The 24,397-nt window shown below is 38.5% G+C and overlaps 1 protein-coding gene and 1 pseudogene across 1 annotated transcript in view; one reads left to right on the top strand and one right to left on the bottom strand.

Annotated features, from left to right (window-relative positions):
- The first annotated feature begins 5,801 nt into the window (after nucleotides 1-5,801).
- On the top strand, nucleotides 5,802-6,899 carry LOC114214592 (small ribosomal subunit protein uS5 pseudogene; annotated as a pseudogene).
- Nucleotides 6,900-19,399: 12,500 nt separating this feature from the next.
- RNF19A (ring finger protein 19A, RBR E3 ubiquitin protein ligase) overlaps nucleotides 19,400-24,397 on the bottom strand; it is a 52,601-nt gene continuing 47,603 nt past the window's right edge. The window contains exons 8-10 of the mRNA XM_028110346.2: nucleotides 23,987-24,200; nucleotides 22,640-22,783; nucleotides 19,400-21,568 (exon numbers count right to left, since the gene is read on the bottom strand). Coding sequence (XP_027966147.1) covers nucleotides 20,878-21,568; nucleotides 22,640-22,783; nucleotides 23,987-24,200 — 1,049 coding nt within the window. The 3' untranslated portion in view covers nucleotides 19,400-20,877. The remainder of the gene's footprint in view (nucleotides 21,569-22,639; nucleotides 22,784-23,986; nucleotides 24,201-24,397) is intronic.

Below are 24,397 nucleotides of genomic sequence, written 5' to 3'. Positions count from 1 at the left end.
CATTCAGGTCTGTATCAGTGTACTGTCATTTATTCCTGTAGTTGTTAGAGTCCATTCTCTTTTTCTGGAGCATTCTTTAGGTATCACTTTTATTATTTCCATATTCATTAATCTTTTAGAATTACAGAATTTTAAAAATCATTGTGGGTAAATGATACCTTTCAAACTCTGACATTTTTAAACTGTTCTTTGTTCATTAATGAAAATCTGACTCGAGTCTTCAAGCAAACAAAAGTTTTCTCCTTTTGAATGTTAGTGAACTTCAGAGACATTACAAGGAAACCTCTTTTGTTGACAGTTACATACCCAGCACCTGGCTGCCTGGGGCTAAGCCGTCTGGCAGTGGCGGGCCTCTCCAGAGAAGGTGGAAAGCAGTGAGTGCCCAGCTATGCCAGTTATGTGGGTCATGGCTGGAGAAATCCATTTGTCTCCAGCAGCAGCCTGGGTACTGAAGTGGGACCTGCATGACTGTGAGGGCGAGGGAAGAGAGGTGAAGGAAGCAGTTAAGAATATCAAAGAGCAGGGCGCCTGGGTGGCTCAGTCGGTTAGGCGACTGCCTTCGGCTCAGGTCATGATCCTGGAGTCCCCGGGATCGAGTCCCGCATCGGGCTCCCTGCTCAGCGGGGAGTCTGCTGCTCCCTCTGACCTTCCTTCTCATGCTCGCTCTACCATTCTCACTCTCTCAATACATAAAAATCTTTCTTTAAAAAGGGCATTAAAAGAATGCAGTTCCTGCTGACTGCTTCAAGCGGTCTGCCCATATACCTCGAGAGTATCCCACTCAAGATTGTTCCACTGGGTCCACAGCATCCCCAAACCCCAAGTGCTAAACGCACACCAGCTCCCACTATGTGGCTGGATCCCTGTGCGTGCTCGTGTTGGGGCAGTGAGAACAGGTCCGGTGATCAGAGTGTTCTCAGAAAAATGGACCAGGGTCCCTGGGCAAGGGAGAAATCACCAACTGGAGCTGTGGAGCTATAGCACCACCTTCTGGAAAACAGGTTTCCAGCAGGCAGCCTGGTGAGTTACAAGACAAGACGTAGAGGTTTAAGAATTCTGCCACTAGAGGGAGCAGGAAGAGGAGCAGCTTTGCCCATTCAAAAGTCGAGGAAACCTGATGTAGCAACACCGGTGAGCAGCACTCCATCGAAGGCCAACCAGTAAAGGCTCAGGACGTGTCTGCTACTTGAAATGTGAAAACAGCAATGGAAAAACACAAATGTGAAAATCAACTATTTCACTGCCAAAAGATCTCAATAATTCAACAATTGAGCTCAAAGACACAGAATATTGCAATCTAGCTGATAAAAGAATTCAGAATAACTGTTTTGAAGAACACAACTAGCTACAAGAAAACTCAATACAATGGTATTAGGAAGGAAAATACATAACTTTTTTTTTTTCTTAAGATTTTAGCGTGCATGAGCAGGGTTCGGGGAGCAGAGGGCAAAGGGAAGCAGACTCCTCACTGATGGTGGAGCCCGAGGCAGGGCTTGATCCCAGGACCCTGAGATCATGACCTGAGTTGAAACCAAGAGATGCTCAACCAACTAAGCCACTCAGGTGTCCCGAACAAAAGAAAAATTTATCAGATGAAAAACATAACCAAATTCTGGAGTTGAATTCAGTGAACAAGACTACAATAGCCTTTGTAGTAGAATAGGGCAGATGAAAGAATAAATGACTTAGAGGATAGGACTTTTGAAATAATCCACAATCCAGAAGACAAGAGGGAGAAGGGGGCAGAAAGTTTATTTTAAAAATAATTGAAAGCTCCCCTAAATCTGGGGAAAGACTTGGACATCCAAATTCACAAAGTTCATAGATCACCCTGACATGTTACAAGGAAACTACCAAAAATCAGAGAATCCTAAAGGCAGCCAGGGGTAAAAAGAGTGTAACTTACAAAGGAACGCCCATTAGGCTATCAGATTTCTCAGCAAAAAAAGGCCCCATAGGCCAGGAGAGACTGTGGAATGACATATTCAAAGTGTCAAAAAATAAAAACTGCCAACCAGAGTTATAAAGACTTGCCCAACAGACAAAAGCTGTGGGAATTTATCACCACTAGGTCTGCCTTGCAAGAAATGCTGAAAGTTCTTCAAGCTGAATTAAAAGATGCTAATCAGTGACATGAAAACATCTTTACACTGGTAAGGGTGAAAAATACTCAAATTTAGAAAACTCTAATTCTATAATAGGATAGTATATTAGCCACTTAACTATACAGTATAAAGATTAAAGAGTATTAAAAATAACTTGCTACTGTAATTTGCTAGCTACACAATATAAAAAGATGAATTGTGATAAAAAATATAGGAGTAAAAGTGTAGAGCCTTTAATAGGCAAGTGAAGATCAGTTGCTATCAGCATAAAATGGACTGTTCCATGTATGAAATGTTTTAGGTAAGCCTCATGTTAATCACAAAGCAAAAATCTAGATTGACAAAAGATTAAAAAAAGGAAACATATACATGGGGTATACCCACCATGGAAAATCACAGAGGTGAAACAGAAACAAGAAGGAAAGAAGAATCAGTAAGATGGCAGTTGTAAATCCCTACATATCAATAATTACTCTAAATGTAAATTGAATTCACCAATCAAAAGGCACAAAGTGGCTGGATAAAAAAAAAAAGTAAGACCCAACTATATGCTTCACACAAGAGACTCACTTCAGCTTTAAGAACACACACAGGCTCAAAGTAAAAGGATGGAAGAAGAAATGACATGCAAATGAAAACCAGAAGAGCAGGGATAGCCATACTGAACATTAGACAAAACAAACTTTAAGCCAAAAATGGTAACAAGAGACAAAGAAGATTATATAATGATAAAAGTCATTATATCTGAACTGACCTTCAGATATAATGAAGATCAGTAAGTACAGCAAGAGGATAGAACAATCATAAATATGTATGCATTCAACACTGGAGCACTAAGGAAGCAAATGCTAACAAACCTGGAGAAATAAGACCATAGAATAATAGCAGAGGACTTTAATACTTACAGCAGTGGGTAAGTCATCCAGACAGAAAATCAATAAGGAAATGTTGGAATTGAACCATACTTTGAACCAAATGGACCTAACTGACATATAGAACATTCCATCCAATACCAACAATATATTATTCCCAAGTACACAAGGAACATTCTGCAGGATAGATTATATGAAAGGACACAAAACAAGTCTTAGCAAATTTAGAAGACTGAAATCATACCAACCATCTTTTCTGACCACAATGGTATGAAACTACAAATCAACAAAAGGAAAGCTGGAAAATCCGTATGTGGAAATTCAACAACACTTGTGAACCAATGGGTCAAAGAAGAAATTACAAGGGAAATAAAATTTATCAAATGAAAATGGAAACATACCAAACCTATGCAAAAGCAGTTCTGAGGGCGCCTGGGTGGCTCAGATGGTTAAGCGTCTGCCTTCGGCTCAGGTCGTGATCCCAGCGTCCTGGGATCGAGTCCCGCATCGGGCTCCCTGCTTCTTGGGAGCCTGCTTCTCCCTCTGCCTCTCTCTCTCTGTCTCTCATGAATAAATAAAGTTTAAAAAAAAAAAGTTCTGAGAGGGAAGTTTATAGTGATAAATGCATATATTAAGTCAGATCTCAAACAGTCTGACTTTATACCTAAAGAACTATAAAAAGAACAAACTAAGCTCAAAGTTAGCAGAAGGAAATAAAGATCAGAGCAGAAATAAATGAAATAGAGACCAGAAAAAAAAATAGAAAAGATCAACAAAGCAACTTTTTTCAAAAAGATAAATGAAATTAACAAGACTGTTCACTAGACTAAGAGAAGATTCAAAATCAGAAGTGCTTAAAGAGGAGACATTACAGAAATAAGGATCATAAGAGCCTACCATGAATAGTTATATTCTAACAAATTAGATACCTTCGAAGAAATCTATGAATTCCTAGAAAAAGAACTCACCAAGACTGAATCAGGAAGAAATAGAAAATCTGAACAGACCAATAAAAGACTGAATCAGTAATCAAAAACCTCCTAAAACAGAAAAGTGCAGGACCAGATGGCTTCACTGGCAGATTCTACCAAACATTTGAAGAAGAGTTAGCAATCCTGAAACTCTTCCAAAAAAGAGAGAAGGGAACACTTCCAGGCTGTTTCTATGAAACCAGCATTACCTTGCTATCAAAGCCAGATAAGGACCTACATATAAAGCTAAAGACTCATAACTGATGAATATAGATATACTCAACAGTGAAAAATCAAAAGCTTTTCCTCTAAGATTAGGAACAAGACAAGGATGCCCACTCTCATCACTCTTAATACAAATGTTAGCTAGGACAATTGGGCAAGATAAATAAAAGGAATCTAAATTGAATAGGAAGAAGTAAAAATTTTTTTAAAAATACTTTATTTATTTGAGAGAGAGTGTGTGAGCACGAGCAGGGTGAGAGGCAAAGGGACAAGCAGACTCCCCGCTGAGCAGGGAGCCTAATGTGGGGCTTGATCCCGGGACTTTGGGATCATGACCTGAGCTGAAGGCAGATACTTAATCAACTGAGCCACTTAAGTGCCCTGGAAGAAGTAAAATTCTTGTTGCAGATGATATTTTATATAGAGAAAATCCCAAAGATTCAATTAAAAAATTGTTGGAACTAATCAAATCCAATGAAGTTGCAGGATATAAAACTGACATAGAGAAATCAGTTGCATTTCTAGAACAGTGAAACATCTGAAAAACTATCCCATTCAAAGTAGCATCAAAAACAAAATAAACTGAATTTACCAAGGAAGTGAAAGATCTGTATAGCCAAAACTACAAGACTTCATTGAAAGAAATCAAAGATGACACAAGCAAATGGAAAAGGGATTCCATGCTTATGGATTGGAAGAATATTGTTAAAATGTCCCTATTACCCTAAGCCATCTTTAGATTAATTACAATCCCTATCAAATTCCCAATGGCATTTTTCACATAGAAAAAAAAATCCTAAAACTTTAATGGAACCGGAAAAGACCCCAAATAGCCAAAGCAATCATAAGAACAAAGCTGAGGCATCACACTTCTTGATTTCAAACTAAACCACAAAGCTTTAGTAATTAAAACCACATGGTACTGGCATAAAAACAATGCACACACACTAGTGGAATAGAATAGAGAGCCCCAAATTAAACCACTACATATAGGGTCAATTAATATTCAACAAGGCAGCCAAGAACACCCAGTAGGGAAAGGAAAGTATTTCAACAAATTGTGTTGGGAAAACTGGGTAAACACAGAAAAGTGAAACTGGGCCCCTGATTTTTTTCTTTTTAAGATTTTACTTATTTGACTGAGAGAGAACATGAGCTGGGGTAGGGGCAGAGGGAGACTGAGAAGCAGACTCCCCATTGAGCAGGGAGCCTGACATGGGACTTGATCCCAGGACCCCGGGATCATGACCTGAGTGGAAGGCAGATGCCTAACCGACTGAGCCACCAGGCGCCTTGGGCCCCTAATCTTATACCACCCACAAAAATTAACTTGAAAATGATCAAAGACTAAGACTTGACACCATAAAACTCCTAGAAAAAAACAGGAAAGAAGTTCCTTGATACTGGTCTGGGCGATGGTTTTTTTGCTTATGACACCAAAAGCACAAACAACAAAAGCAGAAATTAACAAGTGGGACTACATCAAAATGAAAAGCAAATTTTGCACAGCAAAAGAAACAACAAAATGGAAAGGTAATGTATAGAATGGGAGAAAATATTGGCAAAGCATATCCTGGATAAGAGATTAATATTCAGAATATATAAATAGTTCTCGGAGAAAACATTAAATGGCGGATGGCACTGGTGCAGTGGGAAGGTCTGAAGGGCTTGGGGGCCCTGGAATGGGAGGCCGTGGTGGCTTCCGCAGAGGCTTGGCAGTGGCATGCAGGGTGGGGGTTGTGGCCATGGTGAGGCTGGGGCCAAGGCCAAGGAGTTCTCGGAGACAAGGCCAAGGCCAAGAATTGGATCCCTGTCACCAAGCTGGGCTGCCTGGTAAAGGACATGATCAAGTCCCTGGAGGAGATCTATCTCTTCTCCCTGCCCATCACGGAATCTGAGATCATTGACTTTTTCCTGGGGGCATCCCTCAAAGATGAGGTTTTGAAGATTATGCCTGTTCAAAAGGAAACCCATGCTGGCCATCAGACCAGGTTCAAAGTATTTGTTGCCATTGTAAATTACAATACACACGTTGTTCTGGGTGTTAAGTGCTCCAAGGCAGCAACAGCCATCCATGGGGCCATCATCCTGGCGAAGCTTTCCATCATCCCTGTGTGGCAAGGCTACTGATGGAATAAGATCAGCAAGCCCCACACCATGCCGCTATGGCTCTGTGCTGGTGCACCTCATCCCTGCCCCCAGACGCATGACATTGTCTCAGCCCCTATGCCCAAGAAGCTACTGATGATGGCCCGTATTGATGACCGCTGCACCTCAGCCAGGGGCTGCACTGCCAGTGTAGGCAACTTTGCCAAGGCCACTCTTGATGCCAAGACCTACAGCTATCTCACCTCTGACTTCTGGAGAGAGACTGTTCACTAAGTCTCCCTATCAGGAATTCACTGACCAGGGCGCCTGAGGTAGCTCTGTCAGTCAGGCGTTTGCCTTCCACTCAGGTCATGATCTCAAGGTGCTGAGATCAAGCCCTGTATCAGGTTCCCTGCTCAGCAGGGAGTCTCCTTGTCCCTCTCCCTCTGCCCCTCCCCCCACTCATATGCTCTTTCTCTATATATATCTCTCTCAAATAAATTAAAATCTAAAAAAAAAACAAAATGGAATTCACTGACCATCTTGTAAAGACCCACATCAGAGTCTCCATGCAGAGGACCCAGGCTCCAGCTGTTGCCAGTATGCAGTTTTACACAAGAAAAAATAAAATGAATTAAAATCTGTTAAATAGGGCGCCTGGGTGGCTCAGTTGGTTAAGCGACTGCCTTCGGCTCAGGTCATGATCCTGGAGTCCTGGGATCGAGTCCCACATCGGGCTCCCTGCTCGGCGGGGAGTCTGCTTCTCCCTCTGACCCTCTTCCCTCTCGTGCTCTCTCTCATTCTCTCTCTCTCAAATAAATAAAATCTTTAAAAAAATCTGTTAAATTATATATATATATATAAAAACAACTCACACTACTCAATAATGAAGACCAATCTGATTAAAAAATGGGCAGAGGAACTAGACATTTTCCCAAAGAAGACCTCAAAATGGCCACAGGTATATGAAAAGATGCTCAACATCACCGATCATTAGGGAAATGCAAATCAAAACCACAATGAGATATCACCTCACACCTATGAGAATGGCTGTCATCAAGAAGACAAGAAATAAGCATTGGTGAGGATGTGGAGAAAGAGGAACCCTTGAGCACTCACCGTTGGTGGAAATGTAAATTGGTGCAGCCACTACGGAAAACAGTATGGAGGCTCCTCAAAAAACTAAAAACAGAACTACCATATGATCCAACAATTCCACTTGTGGGTATATACCCAAAACAGGATATTGAAGAGATATATGCAATTCCCTGTTTATTGTAGCATTATTCACAATAGCCAAGGTACGGAAACAACTTAGGTATGCCTGTCACCTGATGAATGGATAAAGAGGACATTACACACACACACAGGATGCGATATTTTCAGTCATAAGAAGGAAATCTGCCATTTGTGATGTGGATGGACCTTGAGGACAGCTAAGTGACATAAGTCAGAGAGACAAATACTGTATAGTATCATTTATATGTGGAATCTTAAAGCCAAACTCCTTAAAAGAGTAACATAATAGTTACCAGGGGGCTGGAGTTGGGGTAATAGGAGAAATGTTTAAGTGTACAAACTAGCAACTAGCAGATAAGCTAAGTCCTAGAGATCTAATGCACAGCATAGTGATTATAGATAACAATATTGTATTATAAACATCAAACTTGCTAAGAGACTGATCTTAATTACTCCTACCACAAAAAAATAATTATGTGAGGTGATGAAGATGCTACCTAGCACTATAATGGTAATCATATTATAATATATATGTGTACCAAACCAATATGTACACCTTAAATTTACACTATCTCGAATATATTTCAATTAAAAAAAAACAATTGTAGGTGGTTTTGACTGTGCACAGTTTATCACACACTGTGTAATTTAAGCCCCCCATCGGGCTCCCTGCTCAGCAGGGAGTCTGCTTCTCCCTCGGACCCTCCCCCCTCTTGTGCTCTATCTCATTTTCTCTCAAATAAATAAATAAAATCTTAAAAAAAAAATCCTTTTTTGTAAAGCCACTGAGATTTTGGATTGTTTAAAATTATATCCAAAGACTTAGCTTCTCACAGTCTGTTTCTGTATCTCTTCTGTCTTAAGCCCTTAAATCTTTCCTGAGCTCTCAATCTGTAAAACCAACTCCAAACTGTTCGTCTCCCCATGAATGTCTCATCGCACCTCAAATGTAATAATGCCCCAAACGAACTCTTTGTTCCCTCAAACTCAGGCTTCACTTACTCAGGATCTCAGTGAAATGTACCAGCATTTACGCTCTAGTCTAAGCCAGAAACTTCAGTTTCCTCCTAGGCTTTTCTTGCTTTTTCAATGTCCACATCCAATATTTCATTCAGGCAAACTTTTATTACCCAGACAGGGCATATTCACCCATCACTGACCGCTTATACACCTGGTGTTTCCCTGCTCCAAGCGCTCTCCTCCCCTCTCTCTGACCTCCGAAAACCACAAGACTATTCCTCAAATCCAGTTCAGGGATGCCTTGGTGGCTCAGTGGGTTAAATGTCTGCCTTTGGCTCAGTTCATGACCCTGGGGTTGTGGGATTGAGTCCCACATTGGGCTTCCTGCTCTGTGGGGAGTCTCCTTCTCCCTCTCCCCCTGCCCCTGCTCATGCTCTCTCTCAAGTAAATAAAATCTGTAAAATAAAATCCAGTTCAAATGTCACCTCCTAGAGGCTCTTCCTCACCTGCCTTGGCTGAGTTAAGTGATTTTTGTTTTCTCATAGTGCCATGTGCATAGCTCTACCATAGCTCTGACCACTGTCTTGGTGTTTTTTTGTTTATTTATTTATTTTAGAAAGAGAGAGAGCGAGTGCGTGAGTAGGGGGAGGAGCAGAGGGAGAGGGAGAAGCAGACTCCGTGCCAAGTGTGAAGACATGGGCTCGATCCTATGACCCCAAGATCATGGCCTGACCTGAAATCAAGAGCCGGTTACTCAACTGACTGAGCCATCCAGAAGCCCCCAACTGTTTTGGTGTTTTGAGTTGACTTGTCTGTGACAGAAAATGTCTGGTTTAGTTCTGTTCCCTATGTTGCTCAGCAAAATGACTGGCCCAGTAGAGATTCAATACCTCCATGAATGAGTAAGAAGCATTACTGGGGCACCTGAGTGGCTAGTTGGTTAAGTGTCCTGACTTCGGCTCAGGTCATGATCCCGAGGTCCTGGGATGGAGCCTTGAGTTGGGCTCCCCACTTAGCGGGGAGTCTGCTTGTCCCTCTCCCTTTGCCCCTCCCCCAGCTCATGCTCTCTTTCTCAAATAAATAAAATCTTTTTTTTTTAAGATTTTATTTAAGAGAGAGCACAAGTAGGCAGAGCGGCAGGCAGAGGGAGAAGCAGACTCCCCGCTGAGCGGGGAGCCCGATGCGGGACTTGATCCCAGGACCCTGGGATCATGACCCCAGCCAAAGGCAGACGCTTAACAAATGAGCCACCCAGGCGCCCGCTCAAATAAACAAAATCTTAAAAAAAACAAAACATTACTAACATATTTTTGGGTACATATATTAAAATACTTCAATAGAATGGGCACTTGTTATACCTAATGGGTTGCTGTAAATCATGCATCCAGAAGTAGCAAAGTCTCAAAGAAAGTAATTCTATAGAGTGTGATTTATGTTCAAAATTTAACCTCATGCCTTAGAGAACCAATAAGCAAAATTTCTAGACATAAGAATGTAAGACAAAATATTAAGACAGAAAAAGGGGGAAAAACCCAAAGCCTTTTAAATGAAAACTATACATGACAATACTTACTAGATGTATAACACCTGAGCAAATCTACAATCACTGGGCTTAAGTTTGCATATTTTTAAATGATTAGTAAATATCATCTGGGCTGACATCATGTTTGTTGTGATACAACATATGAAAATGCCTTCTAAGCTATACAACACAGTATTTCTGGTTCATGGACACTATGAAAACTCCCTGTGTATAGAACATCTCCTAACTATGGCCCATCAGTTAATATCCAGTCTCTGCAGCTGTTCCATCATCCCACAGTCCACTGCCGTGGTAGTGCCACTAGCTGTGACCACCCTCAGCTCCTGACCTTAACTGAAGTAACAGGCCATCTCCTACAACTGCTCCAATCAGCTCCCCTTCCTTCTGACTTAGCACATTTTCCCTGCTCCTCCTCTTTTAGGAAGTAATTTCCTCGTCCTTACTAGGGCTGATCCCTCATCCCGTCCCCTCTTCAAGGGCTTTCCTCCAACGATAAGACCGTCTTTTGTGTATGTCCCTTTCAATTACCACCTTCCTCTCAGTCTACAAACCTACTCAACTCTTCCCCACTTAAAGTCCCTTTCAATCTCCAAGTTTCCATCCTTCCCTACACCATGTTTTCAGAAATAACTTTTTCTATTTTTCCCACTTCCCAAATTCTCTCTTTCAAAAGAAATTTGGCCTCTACTTCTCATCAGTATTCAAACTACTCTCAACAACCTTGGTCAAATCCAGAAGCCTTGGGCGCCTGGGTGGCTCAGATGGTTAAGCGTCTGCCTTCGGCTCAGGTCATGATCCCAGGGTCCTGGGATCGAGTCCCGCATCAGGCTCCCTGCTCTGTGTGAGCCTGCTTCTCCCTCTGCCTCTCTCTCTCTCTCTGCCTCTCATGAATAAATAAATAAAACATTTAAAAAAAAAAAAATCCAGAAGCCTTTTCTTAGTCATAGAACTGGGTTACACGATAGCCCTAAGAGATTTTTTTTTAGAGATCATCTCATCTAAATCTACTCCCTTTATTTATCTTGAAGCCCAAATTAAGAACACAATAAAACACTACGCAATCAGAAATGCTGATGAACCGTGTACTGTTTTTGCCCTTTTGCTGAGATTGTGGGCAAAGAAAATTAAATTTGAAAGGTGAAGCAGAAAAAGCTTAATGGCAGCTGCAAGACTGAATCTAAATTGGCTATCTTAGTTCTGAATTGCTCAGAATGATTGATGATTTATCTAGGCAATTTCAGAGACTACCTCCTTTATGAGCAAGATCTCAGAATGCACAGGGCTCTGTAAGTTGACACTCCAACAGGATGGATATAATGAGAATTTGATGTTTGTCAGGAAAGCTTTCATTTCCAATTCTGAAATGCATTTTGGTGAAAACTCCCTTCATGATCTCAGGAAGTGGTGACCATTTTTTTTTTTTTTTAGGATTTCAAGCCAATTTATTTTAGATTGAAGGTAAGGTATAAGTTTGATTCCTTAAAAGCACTTATCACAGTCTGTAATAACTTGCTTTTTTGTTTACTTGGTTTTTTAGAGGTGAGGGCTATACTTGTCTTATTATATTTTTAAAACCTGGAACATAGGGACGCCTGGGTGGCTCAGTCGGTTAAGTGTCTGCCTTTGGCTCAGGTCATGATCCCAGGGTCCTGGGATCAAGCCCAGCATTGTGCTCCTTGCTCCGCAGAGAGCCTGCTTCTCCCTCTGCCTTCCCCCCCTGCTCGTTCTCTAATAAATAAAATCTTAAAAAAAAAAAAAAACCCAAATATTTCTCAAACAGTTCTTGGAATACCTGCATTAGAATCACTTGGGAATCTTGAGTCCAAGAGGTTGTGAATCTAACTTTTAAAATATCTCTAATTGTTAGTCAAGTTGGAATATGTGACCCACTGTCCTAGAAGGTGAGTGTGTAATAACTAATATTTGAGTTGCATAAGCACTGTAAGTGAATTAAACTATTCATGACCCTCTGAACAAAATATTATGGGGAATAGATAAAAAGGATAGTTCCTGCTTTTAATGAGTTTATGACTAACTTAAACAGAAAATAAAACCAAGTTCAAGAGACTCCAGTAGGGGGGCGCCTGGGTGGCACAGCTGGTTGGGTATCCCACCCTTAGTTTCAGCTCAAGTCATGATCTGCGGGTTGTGAGACTGCGCCTTGTGTTGGGCTCCGCACTTAGCATGGAGTCTGCTTGAGATACTCTCTTCCTTCTCCCCCTCCTGCTTGTGCTCACACTCTCTAAAATAGATAAATCAATCTTTAAAAAAAAAAAAAAGCGAGAGAGACTCTAGTAGTGGGAAAAAAAAAGTATCAGTGAAATGTTTGTCAAAGTTACTAAAAGGACCAAGTAGAATAAATCAAGAATGTTTTCAGGAAGAGGTAAAATCTAAGTCAGGTTAGACTTCAGTGAATGAGAAGGAAGAGCTCAGTATAATTAAATAATTTTACTATGGAATTTTCCGTATCACATGCACTAGAAACTTAGTAATAATAACTCTGCCACTGCAAGCTTCACTGTACAGCAGGCAGAAACCAGACAGGAACTTTACAAACCAACTTGACTTAGCTATCTATTTTTCCTTAGGGTTTTAATAGCAACCTGTCAAATCCAAAAATTCCTAAAAACTGAATCTCACTGGCTTACCATTTGACCTCTTTTATGTGTTTGCCACCTGAAAATAGGACCAAATATTTACTATAATTAAGCAGTGGGTTGGGAGAACTTCAACAAACACACTTTTAATTCTAATTCACATGTGTGCTAAAACAAGGGCAAAGATTTAACTAGAATGGTTATAATAAAAAGACAAAAACAAATGTTGGCAAGGATGTGGAAGAATTTAGACAATACATATTGCTGATGGGAATGTAAACTGATGCAGCTGCTTTGGAAAACAGTTTGGCAGTTCTCCAAAAAGTTAAACAGTGTTACCGTATGAGCCAGCAATTCTACTCCTAGTATTATACCCAGTAAAATTGAAACCATACGTTCATACAAAATCCTGTTCACAAATGTTGACAGCAGCATTATTTATGACAGCCAAAATGTAGGAGCAACCCAAATTCCATCAACTAACTGGTGAATAAACAAAAATGGTATATCCATACAACAGAATATTACTGAACCATAAAAAGCATGAAGTACTGATACACACTACTCCACAGATGAACCTTGAAAACTCTGTTAAGTGAAAGAAGCCAGACACAAAAGGCCACATATTATATGATTCCTTTTATATGAAATGCCCAGAATGGACAAGTCTATTCAGACAGAAATAGCTGTAGTGGTTGTCAGGGGTTGAGAAAGAGAGGGAATGGAAATTGACTGATAATGGGATACAGGGTTTCTTTTTGGGGTGATGAAAATGTTCTAGTATTAGGTAATGGTTATGGTTGTATAACCTTGTAAATATACTAGCAATTACCGAATTTTACATTTTAAAAAGGGTGAATTTTACAATGTATGAACTATATCTTAATTTTAAAAACTGAAGGGGAAAAAAGCAAACCACGCAACTCAAATAATAACTTACAGGCAAACTCTGGGGTCCTGCAATCAATCCAAAATGGCAACCCCTTTAAGCTTGTCAAGAATTTAGCAGAAGAAATAAAAGCTGAGGATAAAAGACTAAATACTTACACACTACGATTGGAAACCAGGTAAGGTTGTCTCTTTTACCATCTCTATTTAATATTGTACTAGAGACTGAAGCCAGTACAATAGGTTCTGCCCCACCCCCAAAAGTTCCTAAAGGCATCCAGATTGGAAAGAAGGAAATAAAACTATTTGCAGAAACATTATTGTCTATGTAGAAAAATCTTACAGGTCTACTAAAAAGCTACTAGAGTTAATAAATGACTTACAAATTTCTAGGACTCAAGATCAATCTACAAAAATCAACTATTTCTACTACAAAGCACTGATGAAAGAAATTTAAAAACCCAATAAATAGATAGATACACCATGCCCATGGATCAGAAGGCTCATTATTGTTAAAATGCAAATTTCCCCCAATTTGGTCTACTATAGATTCAATGGAATCACAATCAAAATCCCAGCAGGCTTTCTGATAGAAATCTAGAAATTCCAGTATAAAGACAGCATTCAGATCAGTGGGAAAGGACAGATTATTTAAAAATGTGCCATCACAAACCGCTCACCACCTAGAAGAACTAAGATTGGGCCTCTGCATCACAGGAAACGAATTCAAGACATTAAAGCAAATGTAAAAAGTTAAATAAAAATCTCACAAGAAACCCAGGAGACTGTAAGTATAATTTAGGAACAAAAGAGACCTTAACTATGACTAGAAGCTCTGAAATACAAAATGAGATACATTTGACAATAGAGCTTTCATATAGCAAAATATGTGTGTGTGTGTGTGTGTGTGTGTGTGTATGGGAAGCTTGTGAATTATCTTTGCAACTTTATAGTCTAAAAGTATTTCAAATAAAGTTTAGAATAAAATGCATAGCAAAGTTAATAAAGTCAATGGTCAAATAACAGACCTGAACAAAAATATAACCTATAACAAGAAACAACTATAGCTATAATATATATATAATGCATAGCTATTATAATAGCTATAATAGGGGGCACCTGGGTGGCACAGTTGGTTAAGCATCTGGCTCCTGGTTTTGGCTCCAGTAGTGATCTCAGAGTCGTGAGGTTGAACACTGCATCGGGCTCAGTGTGGAGTCTGCTTGAGATTCTCTCTCCCTCTCCTTCTGCCCCTCCTGCTTGTGCTCTCTCTCTAAAATAAATAAATCTTTAAAGAATAATAGCTAAAATATATAATAGTACAATAAAGATCTTTCAAACTGAACAGAGAATCCCTGCCCCCCCTGCAAAATAAGCAAAAGATAATACTCAGTTTAGAAAGCAGCAAATCAAATACCACCAATTCCCCTCCTCCTATAAAAAAAGAAAACCACACAAAAAGATTTACAAATTCAGTAGTGGTCAGGGATACATAAACATAAAATTAGGTAATACATATTACTTTATACCCATCTTGTAAAAACTATAAAGCTCTAATATTTACTCTCAGTTGAACGCAGGGGAAAGGGGACTCATGTATTATTAGTGGAAACTGTAAATTTTGACAGCCTTTTTCAAAAGGCAATCTGATAACCTTATTAAATTTAAAACTACATATACTTTGCAACCTAGCCATTTGTTATACATGAAACTATTTCCCATAATGAAAACTAACAGAAAATAGGACTTATTTATGAGGATGTTTCCTGCACTGTTTTGTAGTAGGGGGGAAAAAACCCAAAAGTGACACCAAGAGAATGCCCATCATATGCGGCCATTAAAAAGAATGAGTTGGAGCTATACCACTTGACTTGGATTAATTTCTGTAAGATATTGAGAAAATCGAGAAAATGATCAATGTATACATGCATTGTACATGACTAAGTAGCATGGAGAAAACTATGCTATCATTGTACATACTGATCTGCATCAGTTATGGAAGAGGGAAATGTGGGAAGGAGGGGCTAAGAAAAGATGGAGCAAAGAAAAAAGGGAAAGGAAAAAAGGGGGAAAGGGAAAGTAAATTTTTTTGTGTGTACATTCTATTTGTTTATAAACTCTCAATAGTAATTGTCTCTAAAACATCAGTTTGCGTGTTGCCTCTCTAAAGCAAATTTCTTCACTAGCTGAAAGTATCACATTTCCTTGAAACGAACATACAACAAAAAGCCCCCAAAAACCAAAATTAAAATGCCTTGGCTAAATCAACCCTGAAAAATGATGTGCCAGTGGCTGTCACACATTCTACAATATTTATGACCTAACATACATGGTATTAAACCTAATTAAAAGTGACTGCTTTTTCAGTCACTCTCGTTTCAAACAACTTATTCTAGTGCACAGTGTAATGAAGAGACTTGTCACCAACTCTTGAGGCCTAAGTCCACAAGCATTCTCATTCCTGTTGCTCAGTTACTTTGTCCCATCATAGCAAGTACATCCTCAATCTCCTCTTCGTATATACTTTTAGTATACTTACAGAAAAAAGAAAAGACAAGGTCCTTACCCTTAAGGGCCTACAGTGTCTTTCTTTTTTAAGATTTGTTTTCCCAGTATCCTGAAGTCCAAATTTGGAGGCACCTGGTACACATGGCGTGTAATATCTAAGTTTAACCTTCTCTATGCTGGATAAAAGGTGGAATAGGTGTTCCAATTATTAGGCAAAACCCTGGAGAGAGAAAAACAATAAGCAAAACTATGTTGTCACCATAGAGCCAGGAGAATTTACACATTCTAGGATTTGTAAACTCTTACAGAGGAGAGGGGCTGCCATTCCTTACTGCTCATATTATATCCATGAAGATGAACTGCTTCTCAACCCTGAAAACCTGGCTTTCTGTAATACTAAAAAACAAGCAATTCAGAAGGCCCACACAGCCTTAATAGCAATTTCTACCAAGCATTCATAAAAGACGTTAATTCCAAACTTATGCGCTCTGATACAGAAGTTTATCCCAGGAGGTTGGCTTAATATTTGAAAAATCAAATTCATATTTTAACCATAACCATATTAACCCTGGTTAAAGGAATAAATCCCATTTACATTAATTACATGAAAGGAATAAATCACAATTATATGACAGATGTACCTCCTCAATAGCAGCCAATAAAATTCAACATATTTCCCAAGGTAAAAACTCTTGGCAAATGAAGAGTTACAAGACAATTTGATAAATTTGATAAAGGGCATCTACAAATATATCTGCACAAATATCACACTTAACGGTTGAAACACTGAAAGGTTTACTTGTTTAACAAGTAAACACTGCCCCCACAGCCACTGCTATTTAACACTTTATACTTGAAGTCCCAGCCAGTGCAAATGGGCCAAAAAAAGAAATACATGATGAAAAAAATCGAAGAGGAAGAAACAAAACAGTCTGAATCCTGGCTTTGCCACTTACCAGCCATGCAACTCTGGACAAAGTATTAACTCTTTGCCTCTGTTTCATCTGTAAAATGGGATAATGAATACCTCCTTCACAGAGGTGTTCTGAAGAGTAAATAAGTTAATATTTTAAAAGTACATAGAAAGTGTTTGACACTTCAAAGCACTGTAGAAGTGTTAAATAAAAAATAAATTATTCACAGATGACTGTGTACACAATCTCAAAGAAGCTAAACTACTGGAATTAAGAGAGTAATAATATTCCCCAAGACATGAAATCATTACATGACAATCAGTTGTATTTCTATATACTATTAGTAACAAACAAAATGGCATCCAAAAAGTATCAAGTTCCCTGGGAATAAAATTAATAAAAGACACGAAAGATCCTTCTACAGGGATAATTATAGACTTAATACTATCCCAACACAAACTGGTAGAATTCAACAGTTATTCCAAAATGGTTATGAAAACGTAAAGTGTGAAGAACAGTCAAAGAGATCCTCCAAGAAAAACAAGGTGGCAGATTTGTCTTACTAGTTATCAAATTCCAAGATTGATGTCTAAATAGTCTGTTAACTCACCTCAGAGAAGATACCTGTCTGGAATGCTCATCCATTTTGGTATGTCTACCCAGTTCCTCCCTCACTTCTTTTAGATCTTGTGCACTGTCATCTAGGAGAGACCTTTCCGGTTTGCTCTATATAAAACAGCACTACCCAACATTCTAGTCATTTTATTCCACACCCCGTATTTTTCTTGGCACCCATCATCTGACATCATTTTAAGCTATGTGTATGTGTTTTCTATGTCTCTCTCCCCCAACTATAAGCCCATTGAAGCCAGGGTGTCTGTTTATTTGATACAATTCTGTGTATCTCCAAATCTACTTTGTTACTTTGTTGAATGAATAAACTGGCAGAAATCACAAAAATTCTGACTGGTGTATGATGTATAGTGATTAAATCTGAACTAAATTTAAAAACTGCAAACTCCCTTTCACTATTCAACTATTAAATGATGGCTACCAAAACACTCTAAATCTCCCCAAGTTTAAAATACTATTTTGAGCATTCAAAACTGACCAGTATGTAAAACACTGGCTTTTAGCAATGATACCTCATACTTTAATAAAGGAAAGAAATGAAACAAGCCCACAAAAAAGGGACCACATAAAACGTAGCCCTGAGAATCCTGATGACTCTGATTAGAAAGGCAAAATGATCAGAGGAACAGGAGTTTAGGTATTTTAATCATGTAGGAATTAATAGCTATGATGGTTTTCAACATGTTATTTTATCCTTTGGTGATCAAAATTGTATTTAACTAGATAATATGCTGTAGAAAATCTTACATATTTACAAATTAACGCAATTTTTGGTGAAAATAAGAGTGATGGATTGTGTGAATTTAACATAAAAGCTAACTAATTCAGTGCTCTGAAGATATGAATTTGTACATTCAAGAGAATCCAGTTAAAATGGTGGTCTACATAATGAACAGTAGGGTATACCATTTTAATCTTTGTATTCTCTCTCACTACTATGTGATTTTTTTCCCCCATAGACCTTAAAGAGAGCAAAGCAGAAAGGGTCTTTCAAAGATTGTGGTGAATTAAGGCCTGTCTTCAACCCTAGAGTATTCTCTTGTTCTAGTCTAGTCCTAGAGTTGAACTCCAGGGGAATTTAGCTTGGTCTTCAATTAATTCAAGTTTGAACGACTCCTGGGAGATGAAGGAACTTCTGAAGCCAGCTGAAAGGTTTAGACCACATTTTTTAAGCAAGACTGGGGTGCTACTGGTTGAGGGTACAACCAGAAGAGGAATGGGTAAACTGAATGCACTGACCTCCTACATGGCACCAATTTTGCTGTATTCCTCCAAAAATTATTTAGCTTTCCATTTAATCTTTGGCCTTTTACAGAAATGTCAAGAAGTAGTCAACATATTCATACATATTACTTTCATTAAGTATTAACTATGTAACAGGAAATCAGAAAAATCACCAATGCATTTTATAGAGGCTATGAGGATAGAAAGCATTTAATTACAATTACTAGCTTAAATTTAAATGGCTCTAGTTTCATGATCTAATGTTGCCAGAGTAGAATCTCTTAGAACAGTCTTTTAAGATCTTTTTTTTCCTGTTAAAATGAGGACTTATTAATACTTCTCTTTTCACAATTTAATGATAGATTTATTTTCCAACCAATTCACTTTAAAAAATAAAATGTTGATGAATAAAGCAGCTTATTTCTGGAAGAAAGGCAGGTATTAGACATGAAGAAAGGATTCATTGTGTGTCAACAGTGTTGGTTGAGAAGTTCAGCAAATGCTTCCTTCTGGGCTGAGACCAGTATACAGAATCATCTCAATGGCCTGCAATATTTATAAGTAACTGCCATGTGGCAAATGAGTAATTTTGTTCTTATAAAAATACCTGCACACAAACCATAAGGCAGCAATACATTAGTATTTACATTTATTTAATGTATGCAGTTTACACACTCACTATTGAACAAAATTGGAATGCAAATATACAAATACCATAATAAGCATTATCAAATAAAATAACTGGCACTAGTGTTATAAGCATATTAATGGACCTGGTGAGAAAAAGTGGTGGAAGAAGACTGCAGCCCATGGCATTTTTCTTTTTATCAAAAGAAAACGCTCAGTAGCACCATAATGGTAATACTTAACAGAAACACATAAGATGGAACATTTCAACTGCTATCTTTGAGGTTAACCTGTTTTATTTAAGTGAATTATACAGGAAAGTAACAGTACAGGCAGTATTTTGGCCTTCTGTTTATGTCAGCTGAACACCTTCCACAAACAAAAGCAAAAGAAAATAAAGCCAGCCATACGTGGACCCCTCCTTAGTACTTGGTACAAACTCTGCACCGTGCTTTGATTTCATGATTGGAGAAGATACGCATGTGTTAAAACTGAGGTTATGTATTCACTAAAGCCTGAGTGTGTCTTTGGTAGGCTAATACTTTTTCAGCATTGTTATTATTATTCATATTTATGTTTATCTATCTTGTATTTGTCTACATAATCCAAGGTGGCTAGAGAGGACATAATGGAAAACAATATAGCAAAATCCTCAAACAACTAGGCCCTTAAGATCCAGTCTATTCCAAAGGCACCAAGAATCAATGAGGTGCAAACTTCCCCTTGGTGGAAGGTGACTTTTTTGTAATACTTACAAACTCATGGAATTTTCTTTTATAGTTTTTATCTTATTTGATGCTGTCACTATACCTTTACATTTTGCTTCTAAGATGGCATCAACAATATACAAGATTATATAGAGTACCAGGTATTTCTATTTCAAAGTTGTGCAAAAACTGCCACAATCTTGCTCAAAGTGTCTAAGTATCCAAATGGTAGCAAATGGGCTGCATTAAGCTTCATATATCTACACTGCATATGAAGAAAAAAATGAAATTTATGCCGTTATGAATAGAAATGTTACAAAGAATATCATATACTGAGAGTAACCTGCAAGGTTCATTAAACAATATCCCTTAGTGGTTTCAATAAAATGTCACTAACCACTTATCCTTAAGCCTCAAGTTTTCTTCATGAGAATGTTTCTAACTGCATTAGTATTTTCTATTGATTATAAATTAAGCCAAATTTCTATCTAAATACACAACTGTGTGATTCAAGCAATGTTTTGTGGCAAACACAAAACATACTTCTCCTAAGAATTATTGTCCTTACAATAATGCACTTTTAAAGCCTTCATTTCATAGTTTGGTAATTAAGATCCACATGAAACACAATGCTTTGCTGAACACAGAAAATGTATCTGCATTAGATTATGTAACCCGGCATTTGCTGGTAACTTGAAACTTAAAGTAGTCACATGTAGTTCAACCAGCTCCAAACAAGGTTGTTCAGTGGTAATTAATTTGCAGCATTTATAGGCCTAAATTTCAGTCTGAATTGCAACTTTTAATTCCATTGTCTGATGTGAGTGGTTGTTGTTTGTTTCTTTTAGTGCATCACCAAAATATAAATCAACACTGGGTTTTATTCCATTGTTACCATGTTCTTCAGCAATATGATTCAACTGTGGAACTTCTGAACAGGAAGCAGTTTTGGTAAGCACAGAAATGCTACACTGATGTGGGGAATTTTCCAGGCGATCGTTTTCTACCTCAGGAAGAATGTTAACAGTAGCAAAGCGGGCATGATAATCATTGGAACCATGACTACAAGAAGTTTTCATGCTTTCTAGGTCAGAACAACTAAATTCAGAAAAATGACTAGAGTGGGAATCGGCTACAGATGGCATACTGTCACTGAGGGATGGTGCCTCAAATTCACTTGAGTTCGTGCTTTGTTGTTCTAACAACTGTGCATCCATGTCCTCTCTGGTCTCATTTATCTTCATGTTACTCTTTTTCCTCAATTTACCACTTTTTGCTTTCTTTCCTGCTGTTGCTTCTTTGGACCACTTGGTGGCACCGGATTTACCTTCAGGCAAGCCACTGCATGAACCACTGGGATGACTTCGGGTGGCACTGCCATCCTCCACACTACTGCTTCCACTGTTGTGCCTGAATTTGGATGGCTTTGATTCAATATCTACTTGCACCTCCATACTGTTGCCTTCCCTGGAACAGGAGAGTAACAAATATAAATACATTTCTAACCTCCTTTTATCTTTATTGAAGTAACAGCAAAGGGAGAGGGATTTCTGTGTGAAAAATTCAAAGACTACATAAAAGCTACCAGAACAAATTAATGCAGGATATGTTCTATTAAAATATTACTTGAAATAAGAGGACTGTATTTTTTATTTTTTAAAGATTTTATTTATTTGACAGAGAGAGAGTGAGAGTGCGCACACAAGCAGGGGGAGGCACAGAGAGAGAGGGAGAAGCAGACTCTCCTCTGAGCAGGGAGCCCCGACGCGGGGCTCCCTCCCAGGACCCCGGGATCATGACCTGAGCCGAAGGCAAAGGCTTAACTGACTGAGCCACCCAGGCGTCCGAGGACTGTATTTATAATAATGTTTCAATTTAAAAAATAATAGAAGTAGCTACATTTATTGCTTATGCTGTTCCAGGCACTGTTACCTTCTCCATTTTTTTTTATCAGAACAGCTTTATTGAAATATAATTTACATATCACAAAATTCACCTGTTTAAAGTGCACAATTCAATGGTTTTTATATAGTATATTCACAGAGTTGTGCAACTACCTCCCCCAACTAACTTCAGAACACTTTCATCATTCTCAAAAGAAACCCTGTATCCACTAGCAGTCTGTTGCCATCCTTTCTTGCCCCCAATCCCTGATAAACATTAATCTACTTTCTGCCTCTCTGGATTTGCCTACTCTGGACATCTCATCATTTTCTTTTCCTGGAGAACCTAATAGTTGGCAACCATTATTTATGATAATTTTGCCTAATGATTGGAATAATTCTTTTAAAATTAATTTTAAGGGGGTGCCTGGGTGGCTCAGTCGGTTTAAGTGTCCAACTCTTGATTTCAGCTCAGGTCATGATCTCAGGGTTCTGGGATCAAGTCCTGCATTGAGAGTTGGCTTGGGATTCTCTCTCTCCCTCTCCCTCTGCCCCTCTCCTTGCTCGTGCTCTCTCTCTCTAAAATAAATAAATAAAATCTTTAAAAAATAAAAAAAATTAAATTAAAAAAATACTTTAACAGTTCTTTCCTTACTTGTCCAATGGGATGTAGGAATTCAGAATAGATCCTGCCATTGCTTTGGTGCTGGCATTATCACTAACTGTTCCCAAGCTGACTGTGCCAGATTCTCCACTTAGACTGTACCGTTCTTTCTGTACATCTGCTTGCACTTCCAACCTTAAAGAGCAGGGAGCAGATAAAAACTCAAATTACATATAATATCAGACTACTGTACTATGTATGTATCTTCAAATAATTCAGTCAAGACCCCTACTAGTAAGAAACTATTTTAGAAGCAACTATCAGCACATTTTTTTTAGTTTCCTTTTATTTGATTATTCAAATTCTACTGCACCACACTGAACAGTACCAGCCATCCAAATAAAATAGGAAAAATTAGCTGTTTGCCAAGTAAGGCAGTAAAAGAGTAACACAAAAAGGACATAAAGGATTTTAATTAAATATGCCTGCCATGTCTGAGTGTGAAACAAAATCTGAATATATTAAAAACCAGTCTACATGACAGATCAGTGGATCAAGACATCCTGAGCCTCTACATATTAAAAACGATCCTCTAAATTTAACACCTGATTCTTTTAAAAAAGACATAATAAACACTACTATAAGTTAAAAGAATTTGTGTTAAAAGCATAAAAGCAAGGTACCTAAAAAAAAATAATGAAAAAATAAGAGCAAACTACCTAAAAATAAGATAAATATGACCAACTTATCTTTTAATTCATGCATACTCTCCGTTTTAAAAAAAAACAACAAAGCTAACTAACAGAAGTAAAGAATGGTGAATTAGAGAAGAAACAAAGGAAGACAAAAATGCTTTAATTTCTCCTACTTAATCTGTATGGCTGTTGATAAGAGACTTAGTGAGACCAAAATAAGCACTAACACATTAAAGGATTCCGGAGGACTAGACTACCCTGGCCTCAGCTCACGCACTCCCACACATCCTGACTCCACCTGCTCCCCCCAGGCCTCAGCCAGTGTCTCCTTTTCTAACATCTAGCACTGCCACTTTCAGAGGTAAGGTCCAGGCTTAAGCACTGCCTTTACTGTGTCCACCAAAGTAGCTCCAGCACTGATTCGTAACATCAAATCTGACAAATGCAGTGAAGAAATTAGTAGAATGATATGCCTTAGACTTGGTTTTTACCACACCATGGGTATATAATAGTATGACAGAAAATTCAAACGAGTAAAAATTTTACTGTTTACCACTAAATTTCATTGTTAATATTACTGTTTTCAGCCCTGACACAGGATTATACGTAATCATGATTACATAATTACATAATCTTCAAAATTCTCATCTAATAATTTGTAGTTAACAGAAGGCAAAAAGAAAACAGAGCACATTTTTCTTACCTGTTAAAACAGTTTACCATGGCACTTCCTGACAGACTCCCCGTTATACTGGCTCCAGCTAGGGCCATAGTACTAGCCGTCTCACTCAGGTTGTCTCGAATGGCTCCTATTCGATCCATGTGGCTTCCACTTGCACTCAAACTGCCAGTCAGACCACCAACACTTCCCTCCCCTATGCTAGGGTTGTGTCTTGCTTCTGCTACTGAAGTTGTGTCTAAATGCAAATATTTCAAAGAAATTAAGTAAGTGTGATTATTAATTTCCCTCTCCTTAAATTCCTCCATGATTTCAGATAGGACATTTTATTATACAACATGCACAGGAATAGAAAAGACATCAGGAGTCAGGAACACGTAACTATGGGGTAAGGGGAAAGGGAACTATCTCAGAGTGTAAAAAAGGATTAGAGAC

This window comes from Eumetopias jubatus, unplaced genomic scaffold (genome assembly GCF_037043125.1).
Source record: "Eumetopias jubatus isolate StellerSeaLion01/CBP00866 unplaced genomic scaffold, mEumJub1_p1.0 scaffold_4, whole genome shotgun sequence".
In the NCBI taxonomy this organism is placed as follows: Eukaryota; Metazoa; Chordata; class Mammalia; order Carnivora; family Otariidae; genus Eumetopias; species Eumetopias jubatus.
Note: the sequence above shows the minus strand (reverse complement) of the source record. Positions and strands in the feature narration are given on the sequence as shown.